This window comes from Thermobia domestica, chromosome 6 (genome assembly GCF_964235325.1).
Source record: "Thermobia domestica chromosome 6, izTheDome1.hap1.1, whole genome shotgun sequence".
NCBI classification, from domain to species: domain Eukaryota; kingdom Metazoa; phylum Arthropoda; class Insecta; order Zygentoma; family Lepismatidae; genus Thermobia; species Thermobia domestica.
The window spans coordinates 267,300,228-267,328,224 of NC_137459.1; the positions used below are offsets into that span (position 1 = coordinate 267,300,228).

Consider the following 27,997-nt stretch of genomic DNA (forward strand, 5'->3'; position numbering starts at 1 on the left):
GGTATTCCCTTGATGTATTGCAGTACGATTAAAAGTTTGTATAGTAATAACTTTACAAACTTTGTTAAAACAGAGGTAAGCCTACCAGTGAGAAAGGGACGACCCACTCAGTCCGTTGTTCTTTAATATTATTATGGATAAGATTGTACGTCGGGTTTTTAGTACTAAGTGGGGTTATAAGCATGAAAATATAACACTGCCTCTTTTAGCCTATGCAGATGATGATGTCTTGTTGGCTAATTCTAAACAGGACCTCCAGAAGCTTATAAAATATTGTGTAGAGGTATTGAATATGATGGGAATGAGTACGTCATATAATAAGTGTTACACTATTAATTTGTATCCTTCTGGGAGATCGTTTGTGTCGGAGGATCTGAAATTAGAAATAAATGGAGAAATTTTAAAGGATATGAAAATTTGTGAACCATTTAGGTACTTGGGGTGTAACTATACTCTTAATAAGGGAATAGAAAATTCATATCACGTATCGGAGTTGGAACAAGTTTCTGTTAGATTATCGAAGTTACCGTTGAAACCACGTCAAAAAATATCACTTGCTCAAACATATGTGCTACCATTTTTTATATATATATATATTTGGATAGCAAGTTTTGTAAGTAGTAGCTTTTTGGAAGAAATAAACACAATGACAAGGAAGTATTTAAAAAACTGGCTTCATCTACATCCATCTATGGTCAAAGACTTTTCCCCAATTTAACTGGTATAATTGGTCTAGCTCAACTTAAGTTTATTTTTTCGTTGAAGAGAAATATGAAAGATCGTGTGTTGGTAAATTTTTGTAAGGGTAAATACTTGGAAGAGATTGAGTTAAAACTCACTCAGAAATTGAAGGTGAAAGAGAATTGTAGCTTAAAAGAATTAATTGAATTAAAGGACTAATATTTTGAAAGTTGGGCTAGCAAAGAGAGTGTGGGGAAAGGTATCCGCCTGTTTAGGAAGGATCCTGTATGTAGTAGATTTTTGTTTGTTGATGATCTGTTTCCTGATAACAGGTGTATTGATATAATTAAAATGAGATCAAATACTTATGGCACAAAAGTAGCATTGGCCAGAGTAGATCCTCAAGTTAATAAAGAATGTGGCAGTTGCAAAGCAGAGTTAGAAACAATGGGTCATATTTTAGGTAAATGTGTTTCTCATGCAAATTATAGGATCGCTAGACATGATCAGGTGGTCAAGGTAATTCGAGACCATTGCCTCTTTAAACAATATAGTGTTGGCACGGAACAAGAGTATGAGGTAAATGGGGAGATACTGAAGCCAGATCTGATTGTGGAACGTGGGAAATTAAGAACTGTAATGGATATTACAATTAGATTTGAAGAAGATGGAATGGTAGAGAGAGCCAGAGTAGAAAAAATAAAAAAAGTATGAGAAGTTACAATGAAAGTTTATAGATAAGAAAAATTTTGAAGCAGTACCGATAGTATTTGGATCCCGGGGTGGTATTCCAAGTGAAACGGAAAAGGTGTTAAGGAAATTAGAATTACCGAAATTTTTGTTAAATAAAATTTTATATAACATAATGAAATCGAGTATTGGAATGCTCAATAGCCATATGGACTATTTTTAAAGATTTTAATGTGTTGTTCTATTAAAATTGTAGCTGATGTCGAGCGGTTTAAGCTGTTTCTTTTATTTTTTGTTTGTCGTTTTGTTGTATATTTTTTTATAATTTTGTATATTTTATAATTTCTTGTAACCTTTTGGAAGAAATAAATTAAAAGGAAAGCATGTTAAAATAGTGGAAAAGAGGAAAGAAGAAAAATAAAAGATTGATATAAGAAAAGAAAAAAAGAGTAATAATGGAAATGAAGAGAAAAGTAAGGAAAATATAAAGAAGAGAATGATAGTAGAAGAAGAAAAAAGTGGTCACGATTTTATATTATGATTTATTAATTTATATTATTTTATGATTTTAGATTTGTAAATTTTGGTAAAGTTTTTAACCCTTTGGGGATCTTATGGTACATTTTGTACCATACGCGTTTTTCATAATACATTGCGTTATTTCTCTTCTATTAGAGCTTTTTCGTCCGGGTTTTCTTTTGTTTTTCAAGTCCAGAGACATTGTAGAAGACATTTTGTATGGCTTCAGACCGTCCTGCGTTCACACATGGAAGGTGATGACGTCATAATCTTAAAATGTATTTTTCCCTTTTTAAGCCTATGTTCATTATTTTTTGGCGGGCTTATTTTTGAACGTAGAAGATTGGTAAATACTACTCGGTGGACTGAACGTTTGTGCAAAATTTCAGATTTTTTGTTCCGATGTCAGTGTTAAAACAGGGGGGAAACAGAGGGGCAAAGGGTTAAAAAAGGGATATTTTTACCCCAAAAATCCCGTTTGTCGTCATTTTCGCGCCTCACATACATGGTAGGACCACGTGAGTCATTCCGTCTGAAAGGCAGTTCCATTCTGAAGAGAACGACGGTCGATTTATTTTCCTAGGGTAATTAGGGATGTCTCAGGGAATTTTTAAAAAATATACTTCTATATAGGGAAAAATGGGGCATTGTCGGTATATATATTTTTTGGCGGGCTTATTTTTGAACGTACAAGATTGAAATTTTGCACAAACATTCAGTCCGCCGAGTAGTATTTACCAGATTTTTTGTTCCGATGTCAGTGTTAAAACAGGGTAGAACCAGAGGGGTAAAAGGTTAAAAAAGGGATATTTTTACCCCAAAAATCCGGTTTTTCGTCATTTTCCCGCCTTACATACATGATGGGGACACGTGAGTCATACCGTCTAAAAGGCAGTTCCATTCGGAAGAGATCGACGGTCGAACTATTATTCTAGGGAAACTAGGGCCGTCTCAGTGAATTTTTATCCAAATATACTTCTGTATAGGGTAAAGGTGGGGCATGGTAGGGGATTTTTTTCTGGCGGGCCTATTTTTACGTAGAAGATTGAAATTTTGCACAAACATTCAGTCTACCGAGTAGTATTTACCAGAAGTTGTTTTTCGATTTCTGCGTAAAAACAGGGGGGGTCCAGACGGGCAAAAGTTGAAAAAAGGGATTTTTAGACGCAAAAAATCCCTTTCTTCGGGATTTTCCCCCTTTACATACATGATAGAGACACGTGAGTCATACCTTCTGAAAGGCAGTTCTATTTTGAATAGAATGTTGGGCGAAACATGACCCTAGGGTAATTAGGGATGTCTCAGGAAATTTTTCCCCTGAGATCATGGTGTTTTGCGGTAGTTTTTGGCATGGTGTGAATTCCTGATAAAATTTCTCCCGCCCTTACTATTCAAGATAGAAACTTGAAATTTGGTACACGCACTTAGTTTACTAAGTACTATTTATCAGATTTTTTAAGGTCTCTACGTACACACAGAAGGAGGCCAGGGGGGCCCAAAGTTGGACAAAAAAATTTCCCCTCAAAATTTTCCCTTTGACATCAATTTTCCCTCTACTGGTATATGTTATGGCCATGCAAGTGATACCATTTCAAAGCCAGCTCTATTCTGAAGAGAACGAGGTATGAACCATGATCCTAGGATAAACAGTGACGATGCAGTAGCTGCTTGACTGAAAGTCTCAAAAATAGCCCAACAAGCCAAGAGCTCCTAAGGGATAAGTGTGATCATGTTTTGTGTATCATAATTTTTTACTTTATATTATTTTGTTATTTTAGGTTTGTAAATATTTTTTTGTATCCATGTATGTATGTATATCACGTTCTTAATTTATAATAAATGGGGTGGAGAGGTTGTGCACTGAATGTTGAACTCCTACCCTATTGGGAACGTTTTTTTTTTTTAAGCTTGACATTCAGCTTTGCAACCATACTTCCCACGGAACCCAAAAGCCTTGGTATCCCGGAAGCCGCCCGCCGAGTCATTGGAGGAACTTCGGCAGATTGCTGGCTGGCATCGTTTATGGTTAGAACTAGAGCGGTATCTGATCGCCTTCGAACCTCTAACTTTCGTTCTTGATTAATGAAAACATTCTTGGCAAATGCTTTCGCATCGGTTAGTCTTGCGACGTTCCAAGAATTTCACCTCTAACGTCGCAATACTAATGCCCCCGTCTGTCCCTATTAATCATTACCTCGAGTTCCGAAAACTAACAACATAGAACCGAGGTCCTATTGCATTATTCCATGCACCGAACACGGACGAACCGACCGATTGGTTTTAATCTATTAAAAGCATCCCTTCCATTGCTGGGCGGAATTCTAGTTGCATGTATTAGCTGTAGAATTACCACAGTTATCCAAGTAGGATAGGTACGATCTAAGGAACCATAACTGATTTAGTGAGCCATTCGCGGTTTCACTTTGTTTTGGCTTGCACTGAGACATGCATGGCTTAATTTTTTGAGACAAGCATATGACTACTGGCAGGATCAACCAGGGAATTGACCGACTAAAAAGCAAGAAAGTGTTGGACACAACCAACACAGCGTTCTAACAAAGGATACGAAAGCTACACCTGACCAAGCATTTTAGACTTCTCTTCCGCTGGAATAAGCCTACTCTTGCGGTGCCTAGCTCTCGTTAATAATGGCCGTGTGACAGCCGCCAAGAACATATTAGACTCCCAATCCAATGGAATAAGCCTACTTGTGTCCTTGCATTACAACAGCTTCCTTCCTCACGTTGCCGGTACATCCGACACAGCACATTTAAAGACTCCTTTTCCACCAGAATAAGCCTACTTTTGTGCGGCCTGGCTCCCGTTAGAACTGGCCGTAAGGCTACCCACAAAAGCACATTTAGACTCCTGCTCTATTGAAATAAGTCTACTCGTGTCCTACGGATGACTGTGGCTTTCGTTCAAATATAGCCGTTCACCCGACACAGCAAATTTTAAAGACTCCTTCTCCACCGGAATAAGCCTACTCCTGTGGGGCCTGCCTCCCGTTAGAACTGGCCGTAAGGTTACCCCCAAAAGCATATTTAGACTCCTGCTCCAGTGAAATAAGTCTACTCGTGTTCTTGGATGACAGTGGCTTCCGTTCGACAAGTGGTAAACGCCCAAACTCGCGATGAGTCTATACCGTCACATGGAGAATAAAAAGTCACTTATGAAAAACAATGCTCCGCATAAGCCTTTGTAAGCTAGAAAGGACATGCTATCTGGCCTGATTCTCAAGAAGGACAAGTAAGCTCCCGTAAGCTGGCCCAAACTCTTAAGCGAGGACAGCCCGTTCAAAGTCAGGACGAGAGCCGTTTTGTAATCTTAAGGAGGGATGCCGACTAACTACACTGGTTCTTGGTCCTTCAAGTAAAATTTGACCACTTCATACTGGCATTATCTTTACACTTAAATCGGACACTTCCAATTCACCAGGTGAACCTAACCCGGGAACTAAGGAAACTCGGAATAAGGACTCAGAGGCCCAATTACCTTGTTCGCCAGCCAGCCTTGCGCCAGCCCAGTCTAGAGAATTGCATTGGCACGAGAAACTCTCTGGACTCTTCTTTCTGGCTCCCCCCGGAATTAAGGAAACTCCGAAATTCAACACTCAGCGGCCCAATTACCTTGTTCGCCAACCAGCCTTGCGCCGGCCCAGGCTAGAGAATTGCACGGATAATTCCTGTTCACCCTGAACGTATCTGAGACTACTCGTGTGTATAAAACCCAGATTCCCAATTACCTTGTTCGCCAGTCAACCTTGCGCCGGCCCAGGCAAAGGAATCACATTGACACGAGAAAGATCTCGTCAGCGGTCTGTAGCGTGCAGAAACTGCTCCCGTTTGAACTGACAATCCCGACAGAGCAATATTAAAGACGTCTGGTCCATTGAAATAAAGCCTACTTTTACGAGCCTTGCTCCCGTTAGGACTGGCCGTATGTCTGTGCACAAAACCATATTAGACTCCTGCCTCAATGGAATTAGTCTACTCATGTCCTTAAAGGGACTACAATTCTTCAAGCATAGCATGCTACCTTCCGCAACTTAGAGGTGCGGAAATGCTGTGGAAACGAGGAGACAAGTCCTCTGAAAGGTTTCATAGCCGGTCACCCGACACAGCAAATTTTAAAGACTCCTTTTCCACCGGAATAAGCCTACTCCTGTGGGGCCTGGCTCCCGTTAGAACTGGCCGTAAGGTTGCCCACAAAAGCACATTTAGACTCCTGCTCCTGTGAAATAAGTCTTACTCGTGTCCTCTGGGTGTGACAGTAGCTTCCGTTCAAGTATTCTTCGCATTCAGCAACCGCAGAAAGCGGCATCGGCCAGAAGTCAATTGCCCAAGGCGTGATCGACAGGCTAAGCCTCGGATTAAGAAGGATTGTCTCCTTCCCGTAAACGACAGGTACTTCCGTATGAGAGCCTACCTCACACATTCCCCATCGCCACGTGCCCTCTCAGAAACAGCCGTCCGGTCAAGGCTTCTGACATTCTTTGTCAAAAATACGAGGACGTTTTTGGACAACGTTAGGCGTGCTGGCAAACCCGCACTGCATGCCCTTTCATAGGTCCGCCCATGGACGCACGTCTCGATGAAGCATTCCTCCCAGGCAGCAAAAAGGTTTGCAACCTCCTCTCCTCCTTGGCCGGCTAGGACGGCAGTGAATAGCAATCCCAGGGTTCTTGCCTGCGGCTGATAAAATTCCTTTTGAGCCTACACTACCATCCGCCGATATTAGTCCGCCTTCAAAATTAACCAACACCAACAGCGATAGTGCGTTTAGACTCCCATAAAGGAACCAACCAGCCTGTGGCTTCCCTTCCCAACTTAGCCATTTCCGCCTCTTGCGAAGACTAGCTTTCTGTCTGTGGCCAGAAGTCAAGATTTCTCGACAGACTAGGCCGCGGATAGAAAAAGGTAAGCCTCATTTAGAAAGCAATACCATTAGCGGTCTCTCCAACCTCCGTGAACAATTTAAACGAAATGTTTATATAAAAGGCTTGTTCACTACCTTACCTCCTATAGTGTAGAGATTCCTCTCGATACTACACCTGTCTTGGAATTGCCGACGTTGCACAGCCTCTTTTTGAACATGACGGCGAATGCAGCCACGGTTGCCGTATACATCCCACGCAAGGGTGGGAAAACGTGATTTGACATCCAGTATATATATATAAACCGTTACAGAATACGACACAAAAAACTTAACAACTTTTACACTCATCTAACTTCTGTGAACAATTTGAAAGTATAAGCCAGCCTAACCTAACCTAAGTATATAGCAGGATTGCTGACTACCATACCTCCAATAGTGATGAAATTCCTCTCGATCGGACACCAGTCACGAAAATCACGGAATCTCAAAAATGACGGCAAACGAATCCACAGTTCCCGCCATATTCAAAGGTTATGCTGGGTAAAAAGTTTTCTGCGAAATCTGCTGCTTTTCGCGTTAGGGATTCAAAATTAATGTAAAGAACAATCCAAAAACATGAATTAGGTAAAACTCGTGTTAATTACAACGTCATTGAACAATTTCAAGCGCGGACTTAACAAAGTGTAAACGGGGCTTCTTCTTTACCCTAACCCCTATAATGTAGCGATTCCTCTCGATTGCACACCAGTCACGAAAAACAACAGAATGTCAAAAATGACGGCAAACGAAGCCACGGTTGCCGTCATATCCTAAGGTTATGCCGGGTGAAAAGTCGCCAACAACAATGTTCACAGTTACCGTCAGATTACCCACTGTTCCCGAAATGTGGTTCAAAGATGCCGACCGAAGAATTATCGATGCCGTCAAAATGCTCAGATAAGCCCTCAGAGCGTTCATAGTTGCAAACACAATGCCTAATAGTTGCACTCAAATAGCTCACAGTTGCCGTCAGAATCCTCACAGTAGACGTCAAATTGCTCACACTTGCCGTCAAAATGCTCATAGTTGCCGACTTGTCATTCATAGTCGCCGACATAAAAGTTTATAGTTCCCGACAAATGGCTCACAGTTTCCGTCAGAATCGTCACACAAAGCGTCAAAATACTCATACTTACCGTCAAAGCGCTCATATTTGCCGACTTTTCGTTCATAATTGTTGACCTAGGGTTCATAGTTGTCGACATACTAGTTTATGTTTATCTTCTAAATACTCACCGTTGCCTTACAAATTTTCACACTAACCCTCAAATTGCTAACCCTCGCTGTCACAATGCTCATACTTGCCGACTTTTCATACATAATATAAAATACACGGCTCATAGTGTAAGTTAACTTCTTCACGATTGCTGTCACAAGGATCACATTTGCCGTCAGATTCATCACACAAGCCGTCAGAATGCTCACACTTGCCGTCAAGGCGCTCGTAGTTGCCGACATACGGCACACACTTGCCGTCAAAACGCTCATAGTTGCCGACTTTTCATTCATATTATCAAACATACGATTGATAGTGAAAGACAAAATGGTTAATGGTTGCTGTGAAAAGGCTCACCGTTGCCGTCACTTCCCTCACAGAAGCCGTCACATTGCTCACATTTACCAATAAAGTTCACATACTTGCCGACTATTCGTTCATAATTGCCGACTTAGGGCTCAAGTTGCCGTAAAAAACGCTCATAGTTGCCCACTTTTCGTTCATAATTCCGGATATAGGGCTCACAATTGAAACCATAATTTTTCATGTTTATCTTCAAAATACTCGCTGTTGGCTTCAGAATGTTCACACGTCCTTTCAAAGTGCTCACACTCGCTTTCATGGTGCTCATTGTTGCTGACTTTTTCTTCATAATTGCCGTTCCAAGGCTCACAGTTGCCGTCAAAACGCTCATAGTTGTAGACTTTTCGTTCATAATTGCGGATATAGGGCTCACAATTGAAAACATCCTTTTTCATGTTTATCTTTAAAATACTCGCTGTTGGCTTCAGAATGTTCACACTCGCTTTCATGATGGTCATAGTTGCCGACCCATGGCTCACAGTTGCCGTCAAAACGCTCATTGTTGCTGACATTTTGTTCATAATTTCCGACATAGAGTTCATAATTGAAAACATAATTTTTCATGTTTATCTTCAAAACACCAGCAATTGGCTTCAGAATGTTCACACGTACTTTCAGAGTGCACACACTTTCCGTCAAAACGCTCATAGTTGCCGACTTTTCGTTCACAATTGCGGACATAGAATTCATAGTTGTCGACATACTGGTTTATGTTTACCTTCCAAATATCTCCGTTGCCTTGACAATTTTCACACTAACCCTATAATTGCTAACACTCGCTGTTACAAGGCTCATACTTGCCGACTTTTTAATCATAATATCAAATATACGGCTGATAGTGTAAGTTAAATGGTTCCTTGTTTCTTACAAAAGCTCACAGTAGCCGTCAGATTCCTCACAGAAGCCGTCACAATGCTCACATTTACCAATAAAATGCTCATAGCTGCAGACTTTTTAGTTCAGAATTGCCGACCTAGGGCATACAGTTGCCGTCAAAACGGTAATAGTTGCCGACTTTTCGTTCATAATTGTGGATATATGGCTCACAATTGAAACCATACTTTTTCATATTTATCTTCAAAATACTCCCTGTTGGCTTCACAATGTTCACACGTGCTTTCAAAGTGATCACACTCGCTTTCACGATGCTCATAGTTGCCGACTTTTTAGTTCATAATAAGCGACCCAGGGCTCACAGTTGCCGTCAAAACGCTCATAGTTGCCGAATTTTTGTTCATAATTTCGGACATAGGGCTCATAGTTGAAATCATAATTTTTCATGTCTACCTTCTAAATACTCGCAATTGGCTCAAAATGTTCACACGTACTTTCAGAGTGCTCATACTTGCAGTCGAAACGCTGATAGGGTAGACTTTTCGTTCATAATTGTGGACATAGGGTTCATAGTTGCCGACATACTGGGTGTTGTTTACCTTCCAAATACTCTCCGTTGCCTTGACAATTTTAACCCTAACCCTGAAATTGCTAACACTCGCTGTCACAATGCTCATAGTTGCCGACTTTTAATTTATAATATGAAATATACGGCTGATAATGTAAGTTAAATGGTTCATGGTTGCTGTCCACAGGTTCAGAGTTGCCGTCAGATTCCTCACACAAGCCGTCACAATGCTCACATTTACCAACAAATTGCTCATAGTTGCCGACTATTCGTTCATATATGCCGACCTAGGGCTCACAGTTGCCGTCGAAACGCTAATACTTGCCGACTTTTCGTTCATAATTGCGGACATAGGGCTCACAGTTGTCGTCAGATGGTTCACACTAGCCGTCAAACTGCTCACACTTGCCGTCAAAATTCTCATACATGCCGTCATAATTTTTAAGATTACTAAATGTGGGAAGAAGAAAAGCAACGAAGTGTTTATTTATACTGCACTTTTCACCCCCCCCCCCCAAATTATTGGACACTTCTTCGAGAGTTATAATGGCTAAGTTTGACGTAGCTGTAGCTTTTCGGGAATAACTCACAGGAAAATTTCCAAAAGTGAACATTTTTTTTAAATTTTTAGTTTGTGCAAAGTGGGGATGAAGAAATTTCCCATGTAATTTAAGTGGACGGTTTTGCAGACTTATAACGTGCGGAGAAATTTTACATTTCGCTCACCCTTGTGTTCATTTTTATTCGAAACTAAGTTTTTGCACTACTATAAGGAAATTATTCAAACCAGAGTGGTGCAATTTGTACAGAGCGTGAACCAGGACACTTTGCACGGGAGTACGTAAAAAAGTATTGTATTCTCATTTTTCTAAAATAAAAGAGACCTTAAAATGTTCCAGACGGTTAAAATTTTGACGCCAGAAAAAGGACACGCTGACCCTGAGGAACTGCGACTGCAGCCAGGAAGGTTGACATGAGATCACAAAAACACGTTTTTTTTCGGAATGAGCAGAAAGCCTTACAAGCTGTACAAGAAACGTTTCGGAATACAGTACCTAGGACAACGTACAAGGAATTTCAATATATATACAAAATTTTTTGAAAGAATATTTAGTTTAACTTTTACCGAAGGGTTGAAATTCTGCCGCCTAAGATAGGTTTCGCTGACGCGAAGATGTGTGGATATTATGGGGGAAAAGTAATTTAAAAATACCAATAAAAAGAGAATCAACTTAAATTTTATTTTAAAATATACTATTCTTTGTCAATACGCGAGCAATAACAGAGTAAGAAAAAGAAATTGACAACTTATGGTTTTCACTCACATTCGTGATCATGGCTATCTTCAAATTACGTGTTTGCATTATTTTAAGTAAACTATTCCAACCAGAAAAGTGCAATTCCTACACGAGTTGTACCTGGATATTGTGCATTCTAGTACTATGATAAGAATACTATTATAGTATCTCCACTTTTCTAAAACAATAAAGACTCTAAATTGTTGTAGAAAGTTGAAAATTTGACGGCAAACAGAGCCCACGCTTAACGTCAAGACCTGCGAACACCGCCGGTGAGAGTAGATGAGAATTTGAAATTTTTTTTTTCTTTCTGTTTCTTTCTATCTTTTTTTCTTTTTTTGTACTACCGAAAGAAAATCAGTGAAACTAGAGAGGGGAAATCTCTACCGAGAATGTACGGAAACATTTTTCATCGAAGTAGGTGGAAAAAATCATCGCAAAAGGAAAAAAAGCTCACGGTTTCCGCCAAAATGCTCACACTTGCCGTCAAAATGCTCATAGTTGCCGACAATTCGTTCATAATTGCAGAGATAGTGCTCACAGTTGCCGTCAGATGGTTCACAGTAGCGGTCAAAATCCTCACACTTGCCGTCAAAACGCTTATAGTTGCCGACTTTTCGTTCATAATTGCGGACTAAAGTCTCATAGTTGCCAAAATAATGGTACATGGTTGCCGTCAATATGCCCAAAGTAGAACACGTATCTCCCATGGAAAACTTTAACCGCTTATCACCAAGAGAGTTCAAAATCCAGCCTAAAGTTGAAATTGAACGCTGTCAGCGGAATCAAAACCTGGAGGATTTATTTATTTATTTATTTATTTATTTATTTATTTTTACAAGGGAGCGTTCCATGGAATTTCTTAATATGAAATAAACTGAATATTCGTGTGAACGAGCATGAAAATTAGGACCTCTTTCATGCGTGTAGTTAAGGGATGAGGTAAGTGACTGATTACAGATATGTTGGAATGTGAATGTCGATGAACCGAATAACATATCGTTGTTAATTCACAGATAGAATTGAGACATGATATATCTTTTCAAACGTACGTATTTTGTGAGCAGCAGTGCAAATTAGAGTTGGCACCAAGTTAAACGTGTACTGAAGTACTTTCGTGGAAGGTGCAAGCAAGTAGCAGTGCTTACAGCGGCAGATGTAACTTAAAATAAGAGGGGGAAATGGTTTAAGAAACCACAATGCAAAATTTACTCGCCAATATAAATTTTTGCTTCAATGACTAAACAATCGTAGAGTAAGAAAGCATGTTACAACAACTTAACATATTGCTCACATTTGTGATCACGGTTATTTCATTTTTTTTTCTTTCTTTTTTAACTTGTTGCTAGAATAATGAATTATATTTATAGAAGGTGTACCTAAATGGAAGTACGTATAGAATGCGTTTGCCTTTAAGTGTTCAATTTTGCAGAAAGAGAAGCCACTTTAAGGTGAACCAGAAAGTCTAAAATTTGACGGCGAGATGAGGCCTCGCTCACCGTCAGCTGCAGTGTACACAGTCAGCAACGGTACGTGAGAATGCCAAATCAGGTTTATTCTCCATTGCAAAGAAACCGTGGAGACAACAAATGTTGAAGTTGTATTGAAAACGTGACTACACGCGGTACATGGTACAACGTACGAGGAATTTGTATATATATTCAATTCTAAGAAAGAAAATTCAGTTTATCTTTTACCGGAGGGTTGAAATTTTGTCTGCGAAGACAGGTTTTGCTGTCCTCAAAGATGTGCGGACATTGTGAGGGAAAATGAAAAGAAGAAAAATAGTGATAAAAAGAAAAACAACATAAATTTTATTTCACCATATACTTTTCTGTTTCAATGGGCGAGCTATAATAGAGTAAGAAAGTTAATAAGAAAAATTATACATTTCGCTCACACTTGTGGTCATTTTTATTCCAAATTAAGTTTTTGCACTATTTCAAGAAAACTATTCATACCAGATTATTGCAATTTCTGCAAGACGTGAACCTACATACTTTACACGGAAGTTCGTAAAAAGAATTGTTGTATCGCCATCTTTATAAAAAAAACTTTAAAATGTTACTTAAGGTTGAACACTTGACGTCAGAAAGAGGCCACGCTGACCCTCGAAAGCTGCGAACGCAGCCGGCAGGTGTAGAGGAGAACAAAAAATCATGTTCTTTCTCAATTGTAAAGAGACTGTAGAAGTTAGAATAGTGAAAGTTCTTCACAAGACGTACTTAAACACAGTACATGCGACAACGTACTATCTGACAGGAAAGTAAATGTACACCTATTCTTCGAGTCTGGCATTCCTCGAGAAAGCCAGAAACCGCTGTTAAACTTAGAAAAAAAGAGTAAAAATTGTCGAAGTGGGAACATAAAACACAAATACAACAAATACGCCGACAACTAAACCTTCACCACGTCATGATCTTGCTGTAGTGGTTAAGGTGCTTACAAATGCAACGAACGCCAGTTCGAATCCCCGTCAAGGACGTTTTTTTTAAAAAAAAGTTAATAATACATGCAGCTCATGAGAGATGGTAAAAGAGGTCGTATTTAGTTTTTCGTAGCAATTATTATTGTTAATGTTTAGTACTCATAATACTTTTTGTCTTTGCGTATTGCTTTTATTCTTGTCTTCATTTCGAAAAAGAAGAATGTCCGAACAAATGCCATTAAATTCCTCATATTTTGAATGTAAACGCCATTTGCAATTAATAAAAAATAAAAATTGAAATTTCCGATGTAGCTTCAAAAAGTAAAAAGAAAAACATGGAAGTGGACCATACTCATGGTTATTAAAAATACAATTTCTACATGCATTACACCTCCCGACTACGTTTCTACGTTAGCAAGTAAGAGGCTTGTGTTTAGGTTAGGCTGGTCAATACGTTTTGCAAAGGGGCCCGGTTTAACTCTGACGCACCACAGGTGCGAGAAGGGAGAAGGGAGCAAAACACTTTTTCTCTCTCCCTCTGTGTGTCTATTTATCTGTCTATCTGTATATATATATATATATATATATATATATATATATAACGCTATTTGTGAATGCCATAACCACCCTAATTTTCCGCGGATTGAGACGAAACTTGGCACAAACATTAATTGTTGAAATATCTTGATGAGTTCGTTAACCAGAATAATCAGATGAAAATGTTCAAAATGGCGGCCCTTCAAACTCTTAAAAACTTCCAAGGGAACCAAATTTCCCCATAAATAGGTATTCAGAAAGTTTGAATAACTTTTCCTCTTTTACTGAAATATTTGTGTGCTATGGGTCAGGCTTTTTTTTTTGCAGGAGGGGTTTTTTTCTATCGGAGCAAGATGATTATTAGTGATGATATTTAATTACACATTGAAAGTGAAGTAACTTGTGAAATGTGTTATTTGAAAGAATAATATAATAAATGTACATTCTCCTAACACACAGAACTGTAAATAATGTATGTCGAGTTCTGGAGCGTGAATGGCGAGGAGTGTTATTTGATTTGCTTTTTAGTAACACATTGCATTGCAAATAAAGGTAGGCAACGTTAGTGGTAAGCCTAAGTAAAACAACAACAATAATAATAATAATAATAATAATAGGTGTTGCTTGTGGCAAAGCAATATCTTCCACAATTCTTCTTCAAATGTAATGAGTGTAACGCCATATCTCAATTACAAACAAAATATTAGCAAGTTATAACGAGAGAACGGGAAATTATACAGTGATGGGAGGAACGTTGGACAGTATGCACTCAAAGTACTCAGAAAAATAAGCGATTTCAATGCAAAATGAACGAAGAGTCATTGTCATGGGTAGTCATGTAGCCACGGCATAGCCCTCTTTAGGAAAAATGTTGATAACTTATATCGAGAGAATAGAAGGTGATAGTGGGATGGAATCAGCGTTGGACACCGTCGGCCCATAAGATACATCGAAAAAATAGGGGGAGGCGCCAGCCTGCCTTACTTATTTCCACATAATATAAAATTATATTGTCGAAATACACACACGAGTTAGCTACTAATATTTCATATTATTATTATTATTATTATCAACAGCGTCTTTTTATTAAGTGTGCATGTTTGACAGGAAGAAAAAGAGAAGATCCATCATTCGCAGAAAGACTAAGAATAGTCAGTTACTTTAACTGTGAACGACAGGGAAAAATACGAATAGAGTGACTACTTGTAGCGAAAATAAACAATACTTAATCTCAAATGGATAAAAAATCAAACCGAGATAAGTTCTGAAACACGTTCGGTGAGTCAGTTAAAAATGGACAAAGCACTGGCTTTTCGCGCCGTCCATGCGAGTTCGAATCTACTTATTGCTAATTTTACTTGCTTCACTCGTTTAACTTGCTTTTTCTAATAACTTATAACGACAGGGACACGAAAACAGAAACATCGAGGACAGTTAAAATCATAGATGTTCTCCCGCCGGGAATCGAACCCGCGACACCATACACCCAAGCCGCACGTGCTAGCCACTAGACCAGCGGGGAGGACATCGCTCACTCTTTGTGTCGTTAGGGATTACGACCACTGTATTGCTAGCTATCACTTCTGTGGGTTGTATACTATGATCACATGTTTCTTCTTTGGTGGAAGAGTTAAACCTACATTGTATGTAATACATGAGGTATTTAGACCTACATGCTCTTCATATAATGTAATAAAAGGGTCATGCTGGGAATAAGAAAAAGTACATTCCTTGGACAAAACGGAAACTATTGGCATCAGAAATATTTATCTACGAGGCATGCGCAGTACTATGTTTCAGAATAGTTTCTGTTTAGTTCAGTAAACGAAGAAAGGGGTATAAAAAAGCAAATATGTCGCGTCAACGAGATCGACCAGAGTTGACAGAGGCGGAGGTAGATGTGCAGTAATACAACAACTTGGTTAAATTGATAATTGGTTCTTTATTCTGTAGTAGATCGTGTCACAACTTTACGGGAGAGCAGAGAATGACTTACTAACGCTATCATAGAGTAAGCTTTAGTAACACGATCATATAGACACAAATGGATGCAACTCTGAGTACTACAACTTGGATTTAACGAAAGCCGTTTAGATATTCAGTGGTTTGCAGGGTTGTATAAGACACAAAAAGATAAGGCAGAATACAATTATTCATACCTCAGCTTCCAGTAGCTAGATACATGCAATTTCTGGTTAGATACTGAAACTGCTGTCGGATTTTAATACATGACGTATTGCAGGATACAAAACACTTTGCATTACTTGTTTGTTTGTAAACAGCTACTAGCTTAGTGTTCTGAAAGGTTGTGTATTAACCTAACGTAACCAGACTAAAAACGAATCGTTTACCGCTTAGCGATCGCGGTTCAATGGTCAAGCTGCTTGTGCGAATGCACGTTGTAATTTTTTTTACTTTAGGATTTTTTATGGCGATTGCTCAGCGATAACAGACGTTTTATTATATTCAGATATTTGAAAACTTATGTTTCAATACTTGAACTATCAAATCTTCAAGAATAATAACAGTAATAATAATAAACTAATAATAATTATTATTATCTCGTAGATTAAAAGCTAGGAACTAATTATCGCTCAGGTCATACCATTACAAGCAGAAACGTAACACTTGGAAAGAATATTTCGGTTTGGTTTAATTTTCATGACGAGAAGAGGAGTTTCTCATCTCGTTTCTAAAACAAATAAAATAACAGGACAATTAACATTTTACATTCAAGACGGGTCAAGGATAATTCAAAATTTTCGTCTATCTTTGGAGATGAGAATCTAGACGAGACAAAAATATTGTAAACATTTCCCGTCTTGTCTCGATTCTCCAAATAGTGTATGTCCATTCTTTAAGTAACAATTGCTCTGTAGACTGAATCTCATAGGCTATTTCGTTACATTGTAGTTCAGAGCTCATTGAATTATGCTCTGTGTAGGTATTTTTGTAGCATGGCTTTTATATTTACCTCTGCATATACTACAAATTAGTTTATTATATGCCTTACTGTTGCGTGATATTCAGTTATATTTATTACAGTTATTTTCCTTAAAACATACAGTAGAATACTTTCTACATAAATCTTCAATAGAACGCTCTAGTTAAAAATGTTGGTAGTTTCAGAGGTGTGTCTTGAAGGTACGGAACCCTTTCCCCGAAATCTCTACTTTTAAGTAAGTTTTGCCAAATTTCAGGGCAAGTTTAAAATTATTATTATTATTATATCAACACCGTGTATAATCTTTGAAAGATATACGGTTTGTATCTGAATAGTAAAAGCTAATTGACTGTCGATCTCGGTCGTCGAGAAGTCCTCAGGAGGGGAGGACATCGGTCACGTTCTGGGTTTGAGTTACGAAGGGGCAAGTAGTCGGGCTCGAGCCAAAAATTGTTAAACGTTATAGGCTTCAGCCAAACATGTTCAAAAAAGCTGGGACCTGGTTTATGTTTCTCAACGGCTCGAGTGGCTTGGCTTACAGCTCATTCCCTATCGAACCGAACCGAGAAGTGAGCCGAGCCAACAGCTAACCCAAGCGATCCGATTTGAGCCATCGTTTTAGTTGAGCTCAGTCGAAACGTGCCGATGGACTAGTTTCAACTTAGCTGGCTCGAACCGGTTCACATGAGCCGAGTAGGTGACACATCCCAACCGAGAAAGCTCGAACCATCGGCTCAATTGATCTGAGTCGATGGGTCGTTCCAACTGAGCCGTCTCGGGTCATCGGCTCATCCCAACTGAGCCGACTCGAGCTGTTCGCTCAGTTGATACGAGCCGAGCCGGTTGATATCACTACCCGAGTTAGTCTTCTGCTTGGGCTCAAGAATTTGACCGGCAGGCCTCAGCCTTGATTTTAAGAACTACAGTAGAAACTTATATTGGTGATTACGACATTTGAAACTCTCGTAATAATAATAAAAGAAACTCTTGTCTTCTCGTTACTTAGATGAGACGAGATACACTAAAATTGCCCCACGAGATGCACTAAAATTACGGGACGAGACGCACCCCTGTCGTGAGCAACACTAAAAGTATTCCACATTCCTTCTTCCATTTCTCATGGCTTTCGCTTTCCAGTCTAATCAGGCCATTATTTTAAAACGAGTTAAAACGAGCTGATCGAGCGAGCGAGCCATTATCAAACTTGAGTCAACTCGAAACTCGACCTCGAAAATAGCGACTTGGCTCGGAACTCAACTCCAGAAAATTACCTTTGACTCGACTCGAATTAAACTCGAGTCGAGTCCAATTTTGGCTCGACTCCTGCTCATCCCTATTCGTATTTGTATTTTATGTTTCCATTTCAACAATTACTACTCTTTTTTCTCCGTTTAACTGCTGTTTCTGGATTTCTCTTTCGGTGTCGTCCTTTATTGACACCATGCACTATTCTTATTCCCAGCTTGTGACCCGCTTCAATGTCTTATTCAGTTTACGCTTTTCTCCTTACCTTGACTACACATTTGATTGATTTAATTCTCACTTTCCGCGCAGGACCGATGAAGGAATTATTATTATTATTATTATTATACTATTGAACTTGCACGGCGAAATTACTATATAATACGATATCATTTCTGTAATTTTACTCCATTGTATGTTATTTAGTTTATTAATGGGCACTAAAATGTCTCCAGATCAACGAATAAATTAACTACGGCATGCATTTTGGTGGAAATATCATTACATGAACATGTTTGTAACGAACCAATTCAGTCGATGACCTAAGCCAGCTTAGTTGGAACGAACCATCAACTCAGCTGAATTGAGCCGATGGCTCGAGCTTTCTCGGTTGGGATGTGTCACCTACTAGGCTCATGAGAACCGGTTCGAGTCGGCTAAATTGTAACTAGTCCATCGGAACGTTTCGACTCAGCTCAACTAACCCGATGGCTCAACTCGGCTCGCTTGGGTTAGCTGTTGGCTCGGCTCACTTCTCGGTTCGGTTCGATAGTGAATGAGCTGTAAGCCGAGCCACTCGAGCCGTTGAGATGCCTAAACCAGGTCCCAGCTGTTTTGAACATGTTTGGCTGAAGCCTATAACTTTTAACAATTTTTGGCTCGAGCCCGACTACTTGCAACTTCGGAACTCAAACCCAGAACGTGACCGATGTCCTTTCCTCCTGAAGACTTCTCGACGACCGAGAACGACAGTCAATTAGCTTTAACTATTCAGATACAAACCGTATATCTTTTAAGATTATACACGGTGTTGATAAAATAATAATAATAATAAAAATTTTAAACTTGCCCTGAAATTTGGCAAAACTTACTTAAAAGTAGAGATTTCGGGGAAAGGGTTCCGTACCATCAAGACACACCTCTGAAACTACCAACATTTTAAACTAGAAGATTCCATTGAAGTTTCATGTAGAAAGTATTCTACTGTATGTTTTAAGGAAAATAACTGTAATAAATATAACTGAATATCACGCAACAGTAAGGCATATAATAAACTAATTTTTAGGATATGCATAGGTAAATATAAAAGCTTTGCTACAAAAATATCTACACAGAGCATAATTCAATGAGCTCTGAAATACAATGTAACGAAATAGCCTATGAGATTCAGTCTACAGAGCAATTGTTACTTAAAGAATGGACATACACTATTTGGAGAATCGAGACAAGACGGGAAATGTTTACGATACTTTTCGTCTCATCTCGATTCTCGTCTCCAAAGAGAGACGAAAATTTTTAGTTAGCCTTGACCTATCTCGAATTTAAAATATTAATTCTCATTTTATTTTGTTTGTTTTAGAAACAAGATGAGAAATTCCTCTTCTCGTGAGCAACATTTAACCAAACCGAAATATTCTTTCCAAATGTCACGTTTCTGCTTGTAATGGTATGACCTGAGCGATAATTATCTTCTAACCTTTAATCTTCTACGAGATAATAATAATTATTATTAGTTTATTATTATTCCTGAAGAGTTGATAGTTCAAGTATTGAAACATCCGAGTATTCAAATATCTGAATATAATAAAACGTATGTTATCGCTGAGCAATCGCCATAAAAAATTCTAAAGTAAAAAAAATAAATTACAACGTGCATTCGCACAAGCACCTTGACCACTGAACCGCGATCGCTACGCGGTAAACGATTCGTCTTTAGTCTGTCGCTTGCAAACTTGTATGTTACATTTTCTCGAATCAAAATGTCTTTCGTATTTCTTTTATGAAGTCGGCAAAGTTTACATTAGTAACTTGAGTTGTTCTTAAACCGTTGGTTCACAAGTTTGTTTTTCTCCACACGAAACTACAAATATGACAGATTGAATTCTCATACCCTCTATTTCTTTCAAAGCAGTCGCCATTACCTGCTCAAAGACTTATTTCCGCCACGATTCATATTAACCAAAATAAATTCACTTTTCGGAAGCGGAACTTTCACTTTCCGGATTTCGGAAAATTATGAAATTCAGTTAAACTCCCTAATTCAGAAGAATTCAGGAACTAAGGAAGAATCCGGAATTTAGAAAATCCCGGAGTTCAGAGAAACTCCGAATTTCGAAAAAATCCGAATTGTTCCGAATTCCGGAATGTTAACGAAATCAGAAATTTATAAATTCTGGATTTTTCCGAATTCCGGAATTATTTCAAAATCGGAATTTTCGAATTCTGGAACTTGTCCGGTGTTACTTTCGGGAGTTCGGAAAGTAATAATTCCGGAATTGACTATCCCTAGTTTATACACAACCTTTCAGAACACTAAACTAGTAGCTGTCTACAAACAAACAAGTAATGCAAATCGTTTTGTATCCTGCAATACGTCATGTATTGAAATTCGACAGCAGTTTCAGTATCTAACCAGAAATTGCATGTATCTAGCTACAGGAAGCTGAAGTATGAATAATTGTTTTGTGTCTTATCTTTTTGTGTCTTATACAACCCTGCAAACCACTGAATATCTAAACGGCTTTCGTTAAATCCAAGTTGTAGTACTTACAGTTTTATTTATTTGTGTCTATATTATCGTGTTACTAAAGCTTACTATATGATAGCGTTAGTAAGTCATTTTCTGCTTTCCCGTAAAGTTGTGACACGATCTACTACAGAATAAAGAACCAATTATCAATTTAACCAAGTTGTTGTATTACTACGCATCTGCTTTCGCCTCTGTCAACTCTGGTCGATCTCGTTGACGTGACATATTTGCTTTTTATAACCCTTTCTTCGTTTACTGAACTAAACAGTAACTATTTTGAAATATACTACTGTCCATGCCTCGTAGATAAATATTTCTGATGCCAATAGTTTCCGTTTTGTCCAAGGAATGTTCTTTTTCTTATTCCCAGCATGACCCTTTTATTACATTATATGAAGAGCATGTAGGTCTAAATACCTCATGTATTACACAGAATGTATGTTTAACTCTTCCAGCGAAGAAGAAACATGTGATCATAGTATACAACCCACAGAAGTGATAGCTGGCAATACAGTGGTCGTAATCCCTAACGACACAAAGAGTGAGCGATGTCCTCCCCGCTGGTCTAGTGGCTAGCACGTGCGGCTTTGGTGTATGGTGTCCCGGGTTCGATTCCCGGCGGGAGAGCATCTATGATTTTAACTGTCCTCGATGTTTCTGTTTTCGTGTCCCTGTCGTTATAAGTTGTTAGAAAAAGCAAGTTAAACGAGTGAAGCAAGTAAAATTAGCAATAAGTAAGTTCTGAAACACGTTCGTTGAGTCAGTTAAAAAAATGGACAAAGCAATGGCTTTTCGCGCCGTCCATGCGAGTTCGAATCTATCTCGGTTTGATTTTTTATCCATTTGAGATTAAGTATTGTGTATTTTCGCTACAAGTAGTCACTCTTTTCGTATTTTTCGCCTTCGTTCACAGTTAAAGTAACTGAGTATTCTTATTGTTTCTGCGAATGATGAATCTTCTCTTTGCTTTCATGTCAAACATGTTCACGTAATGAAAAGACACTTTCAACAATAATAATAATAATAATAATAATAATAATATGAAATATTAGTAGCTAACTCGTGTGTGTATTTCGACAATATAATTTTATATTATTATGTGGAAATAATTAAGGCAGGCTGGCGCCCCCCCCCCTATTTTTTTCGATGCACCTTATGGGCCGACGGTGTCCAACGTTGGTCCCATCTCAGTATCACCTTCTATTCTCTCGATATAAGTTATCAACATTTTTCCTAAAGAGGGCTCTGCCGTGACTCCATGACTACCCATGATAATGACTCTTCTTTCATTTTGCATTGAAGTCGCTTATTTTTCTGAGTACTATGAGTGCATACTGTCCAACGTTCCTCCCATCACTCTATAATTTTCCGTTCTCTCGTTATAAATTGCTAATATTTTGTTTGTAATTGAGATATGGCGTTACAATCATTACGTTTGAAGAAGAATTGAGGAAGATATTGCTTTGCCACAAACAACATCTATTATTATTATTATTATTATTATTATTATTGTTGTTGTTGTTGTTGTTGTTTTACTTAAGCCTACCACTAATGTTGCATACCTTTATTTACAATGCAATGTGTTACTAAAAAGCAAATCAAATAACTCTCCTCGCCATTCACGCTCCAGAACTCGAAATACATTATTTACAGTTCTCTGTGTTAGGAGAATGCACATTTATTATATTATTCTTTCAAATAACACGTTTCACAAATTACTTCACTTTCAGTGTGTAATTTCATATTATCACTAACAATCATCTTGTTCCGATACGAAAATAACCCCTTCCTGCAAAAAAGAAAAAAAAAGAAAAAAGCCTGACCGTAGCGAAAGGGCGTGAACCTTCTTTAGGCGATTAATCGGGTCTAATATTTCAAGGAAAAGTTATTCAAATTTTCTGAATACCTATTTATGAGCAAAAGTTGGTTCTAGGGATCCGGACGAGACAAGATTTGAGTCTGTCTCGTCTCGAAAATGTGCTGTAAAAGTGATGTCTCAACTCGAAAAAAGTATATTTTCTATTGGAAGAGCTGCCTCGACTCGACTCGAGCGCATCCCTATTTGGTTCCCTTGGAAGTTTTTAAGAGTTTGAAGGGCCGCCATTTTGAACATTTCCATCTGATTATTTTTGTTAACGAACTCATCAAGATATTTCAACAGTTAATGTTTGTGCCAAGTTTCGATTCTGTTGTGCCAAGTTCAATTTTTATTCTTTATTAATTGCAAATGGCGTTTACATTCAAAATATGAGGAATTTTGGTGGCATTTGTTCGGATGTTGTTCTCTTTTGAAATGAAGAAAAGATTAGAAGCAATACGCAAAGACAAAAATATTATCAGCACTAAACATTAACAATTATAATTGCTACGAAAAACTAAATACGACCTCTTTTACCATCTCTCATGAGCTGCATGTATTATTAACATTTTTTAAAAAAACGCCCTTGACGGGGATACGAACTGGCGTCCGTTGCATTTGAAAGCACCTTAACCACTACACCAAGATCATGGCGTGGTGAATGTTTAGTTGTCGGCGTATTTGTTGTTTTTTTATGTTTTATGTTCCCACTTCGACAATTTTTACTATTTTTTCTAAGATTAACAGCTGTCTCTGGCTTTCTCTTTCGGTGTCGTCCTTTATTTATACTATGCACTATTCGTATTCACAGTTTGTGCCCCTCTGCAATGTCTTATTCAGATTAAACTTTTTTTCTCCCCCTCAGTAAACATTTGATTGATTTAATTCTCATGATCTCCACGGATGGAGCGCAGGAATGCCAGACTTGAAAAACCGGTGTACATTTACTTTCCTGACAGATGATACAAACAATATTTATATACAAATAAATAACTGAGAAAATTGAGTTTCTCTTTTACCGGAGGGTTAAAATTTTGACGGCGAAGACAGGTTTTGATTGCCGCAAAGATGTGTGGATACTGTGGTGGAAGGTTAGAGGAGGAAAAATATTGATAAAAAGGAAAACAACATAAAATTTATTTAACTGTATACTATTCTGCGTCAATCGGTGAACTATAAGAGAGTGAGAAAGTAAATTAGAATACTATTACATTTCGCTCACCCTTGTGGTCAAGCTTGTTTGAAATTACGTTTCTACACTATTTTTGGAAAATTATTCAAACCAGAATAGTGCAATTTGCACAGAAAGTGTATGAAAATACTGTGCATGGGAGTTGATATAAAGAATTGTAGTACCTCCATTTTTGTGAAGAAAAATAAACTTCAAATTGATCCAGAAGGTTGAAAATTTCACTGCAAGCACAGAGCACTCTGGCTGTCAAGGGCTTTGAACGCTACCTGCAAGGATGGATGAGAAATTGAAATAATTTTTTTCCCACTACGGATAGAGAAACCAATAAAACTAGAATAGAAAAATTTCTACACGGAATGTATGCAAACACAGTATATCGGAGTAGGTTATTAGGATTTTTTATATTCAGATTTACAATAATAATAATAATCATAATAATAATAATAATAATAAATAAAAATGAAAAAGTTATTACAGTTTAAAATGTAGCGGAGGGTTGAAAATTTTCCTGCTAGAACGAGGTTTATTCGCCATGAAGATGTGTGGGTATGCAGCGTAAAAATAAGACAACCGTTAGAGTAGAGTGGGGGGAGAGATAAACATAGAAATAATGAAAAGAAATCACTAATATCCATTCCAGCTTCAATTAATGAACAATGATGTAGGGAGAGAGCAAACAACAACACTGTTGTTTATTCCTTCACTTTCGGAATGACGGTCATCCCAGATTCTGTTTTTCCACTATCTTGACGAAAGAATTGAGTATAGATTAGTGACATTACCAGCCTACCTGTACCTAAACACTGTATATTCGAATAAGTATAATATTAGTACTTTCATATTTGCGCAGACAAGGCTCATAGTTGCCGTCAACATACTCACAGCTGCAGTTAAAATTCTCACACGTGCCGTCAAAATGCTCACACTTGCCGTCAGAATGCTCACACTTGCCGTCACAATTTAAAAGGTTTAAAAATGCGGTAAGAAGTAAAGCAACATAAATGTCACTTAACCAGATACTATTCTGTGCCAATGGGTGAGCAATAACAGAGTAAGAAAGTAAATTGGAAAACTTTTACATTTCGCTCACACTTGTGGTCATGGTTATTCTAAATTACGTTCTCGCACTATTTTATGAAATTATTCAAACCAGAATAGTGCAATTTCTACATGAGGTGTACCATGATCCCAGCATATCTGTGGGACGTAAATCTTGAAGATTTCATTTAATTTCATTTTTAATAATAATAATAATAATAATAATAATAATAATAATAAATATGTGCAAGAAAGTTGAAATTTGGCTTAATACGGGAGGCAAACCACCCAGGCTGTTTGCCGGAATAAAACTCGGATTCCTAACGCCAGAAGCGCATATATTAACGGCTTAGCCACCAGGTGGCTGATACAGAAATAAAGCAAATTCTAATATTTTTACTTTTCGCTAACGTTTGAAATTGTTGTTATTGCAAATCACGTTCTTAACAAAACTGTTCTAACTACAAAAGTGAAATTTCAACCCAAACAATGGCAAAGCACTATGTAAAGATATATATATATATATATATATATATATATATATATATATAGATAGATAGATAGATAGATAGATAGATAGATAGATAGATAGATAGATAGATAGATAGATAGATATAAATTCATCCATGTTTTTCTCACAAACCCAAACGCCTCCCTTCCCTCAAAGAAAAGATAGTTTATTGCATCTCTTTGGTCCGGTGCATAATCGTGGCAGATAGGTTCTAATTTCAAGGGACGTCGTGCACACTATAGCAACAGCAAAGTATATGGGAAGGAACGGCAGAATTCCGATAAAACGCGGTGTTGGCGTGTGCCACCTCGGTAGTGAAAGAAGAATCTCTTTCTGTGAACACGAATTTTTCTCAACGAGATTAAATAAATAAATAATTTAATAAAAATTGAATACTTCTAAGGGAAGAACACAGCAAATGAATGAATAGGTAGGTAAAAATTCCAAATTGAAATACAGGGCTCTGAAGTTCAAAATAAATAAACCATTATCATACCTAAAAATATGTGGTAAAAATTAAAAAGAAAACGTTGTGATAAGACCTTTGTTGCACTCTCACGAGAAGATACACACACCGTCTGGAAATTAGAGTCGATAGAAAGCACACAACTGTCAGCTAAAACAACCAAATTTAAAACGAAATCACCACATAAGTGTAAGCTAATGAAGTTCAACAAAAGAAAGCATACGGTAAATTGTGGCGGTGATGGAGGGCGCAGTTACCGTCATTTAAACCAGTCCGTACACCCTTAAGTTTAACGGGAACCAGATGGTAAGCCATGTCGGTGATGGCTGAATTCGTTGCCGTCAAATAAAGGAGCCCCTGCTTATAATGAGACAAATGTACTATTTCTGGGAACGGACACATTATATGGAGGTGTATGCCAGGTGTACTTGTCGGTGATAGTAAGACTACTGTGGTATCTGGTGTCACGGAGGTAGTACGGACTGGAGTAGGGATTTGACGGACGAGGTCGCCCTGTCTAAAGTAGGTTCCCTTTAAAGATCTCGCCCACATTTGCTGCGAGGTTTTTCCATCTCTTGTAAGACCGCTCACCCGCAAAACGCGCGGGTGAGACACGAGTCAGACACGTGCGTGTGACTGTAATGATCAAAAGAATGGCACTAAAAAGCGGCCGGAGAGGGGGAGATGGTCCCCCTTACTAACCCTTTTATATATGGGAAAAGAGTCAAGTAAAGATGGGCAAGTGTGAGCGAGTGCAAAAAAAAATAAAAGTCGGCAATTATGAGCAAAATGTCGGAAATTATGAGCGAGAAAATAAAAAAGTACACCACCTGAGGTGGCGTAGATACCCCGGAGGTCTCGTCTAACCGACAAGACGAATCTTCCAAGTAAGGGCTAAGTCTCAACAGATCGCAGCGTGGCAACTGCTCTACCGTTCACAATACCCCGCCAGGTATCTAAGTCGTTTACGGACGATTCGACGTCCCAACCTTGAACATCTCCTTGGTGTAACTCTCGACAGAGATTCTAAGAATCAATATCGTCCTTACAATACATCTGCCGCAAACCATGGGTCATGTAAAGTAGGACGAGCCTACCCCTACGCTTCGCATAGTAAATACACTTTCAAATGAGGGACCCCAGATACCGTTGCTTTGCCTAGATCGGATTCTATCTTAGAGGCGTTCAGGTATAATCCAGCGGATGGTAGCGTCACCCCACCGGCCGCTCGACCGAGTGTATGAACCAATTGTCCGAACCTGTGGTTTCTCTCGTACTGAGCAGGATTACTATGGCAACGATCGCGCATCAGTAGGGTAGAACTAACCTGTCTCACGATGGTCTAAACCCAGCTCACGTTTCCTCTTAGTGGGTGAACAATCCAACGCTTGGCGAATTCTGCTTCGCAGTGATAGAAAGAGCCGACATCGAAGAATCAAAAAGCGACGTCGCTATGAACGCTTGGCCGCCACAAGCCAGTAATCCCCGTGGTAACTTTTCTGACACCTCTTGCTGGAAACTCTCCAAGCCAAAAGGATCGATAGGCCGTGGCTTCTTAGTCCCTATGCTTACTGAACATCGGGATCTAGCCAGCTTTTGCCCTTTCGCTCTACGCGAGGTTTCTGTCCTCGCTGAGCTGGCCTTAGGACACCTGCGTTATTCTTTGACAGATGTAGCGCCGCAGTCAAACTCCCCGCTCGATAGTGTCCTCGGATCGGATCGTCCGAGAACAAACTTGCCAGACTTGGTTCAAGAATACCGTACGCCGAACACGAAGAACGACACACGCGCTCCGCCTCACCAATTAAGTAAGAAAACGATGAAAGTAATGGTATTTCACCGGCGACCCCGTAAAGAGTCTCCCACTTATGCTACACCTCTCATGTCTCCTTACAGTATCAGACTAGAGTCAAGCTCAACAGGGTCTTCTTTCCCCGCTAATTTTT

General features: G+C 38.7%; 1 protein-coding gene and 1 pseudogene across 1 annotated transcript; one reads left to right on the forward strand and one right to left on the reverse strand.

The window, feature by feature from the left end:
- Positions 1-1,032: 1,032 nt before the first annotated feature.
- LOC145687542 (uncharacterized) lies at positions 1,033-27,958 on the forward strand. Its single transcript, XM_081761006.1, is given in 3 exon segments — positions 1,033-1,356; positions 27,421-27,900; positions 27,902-27,958. Coding segments are annotated over 3 exon segments (861 nt in total).
- LOC145688711 (large subunit ribosomal RNA) lies at positions 26,928-27,997 on the reverse strand (annotated as a pseudogene).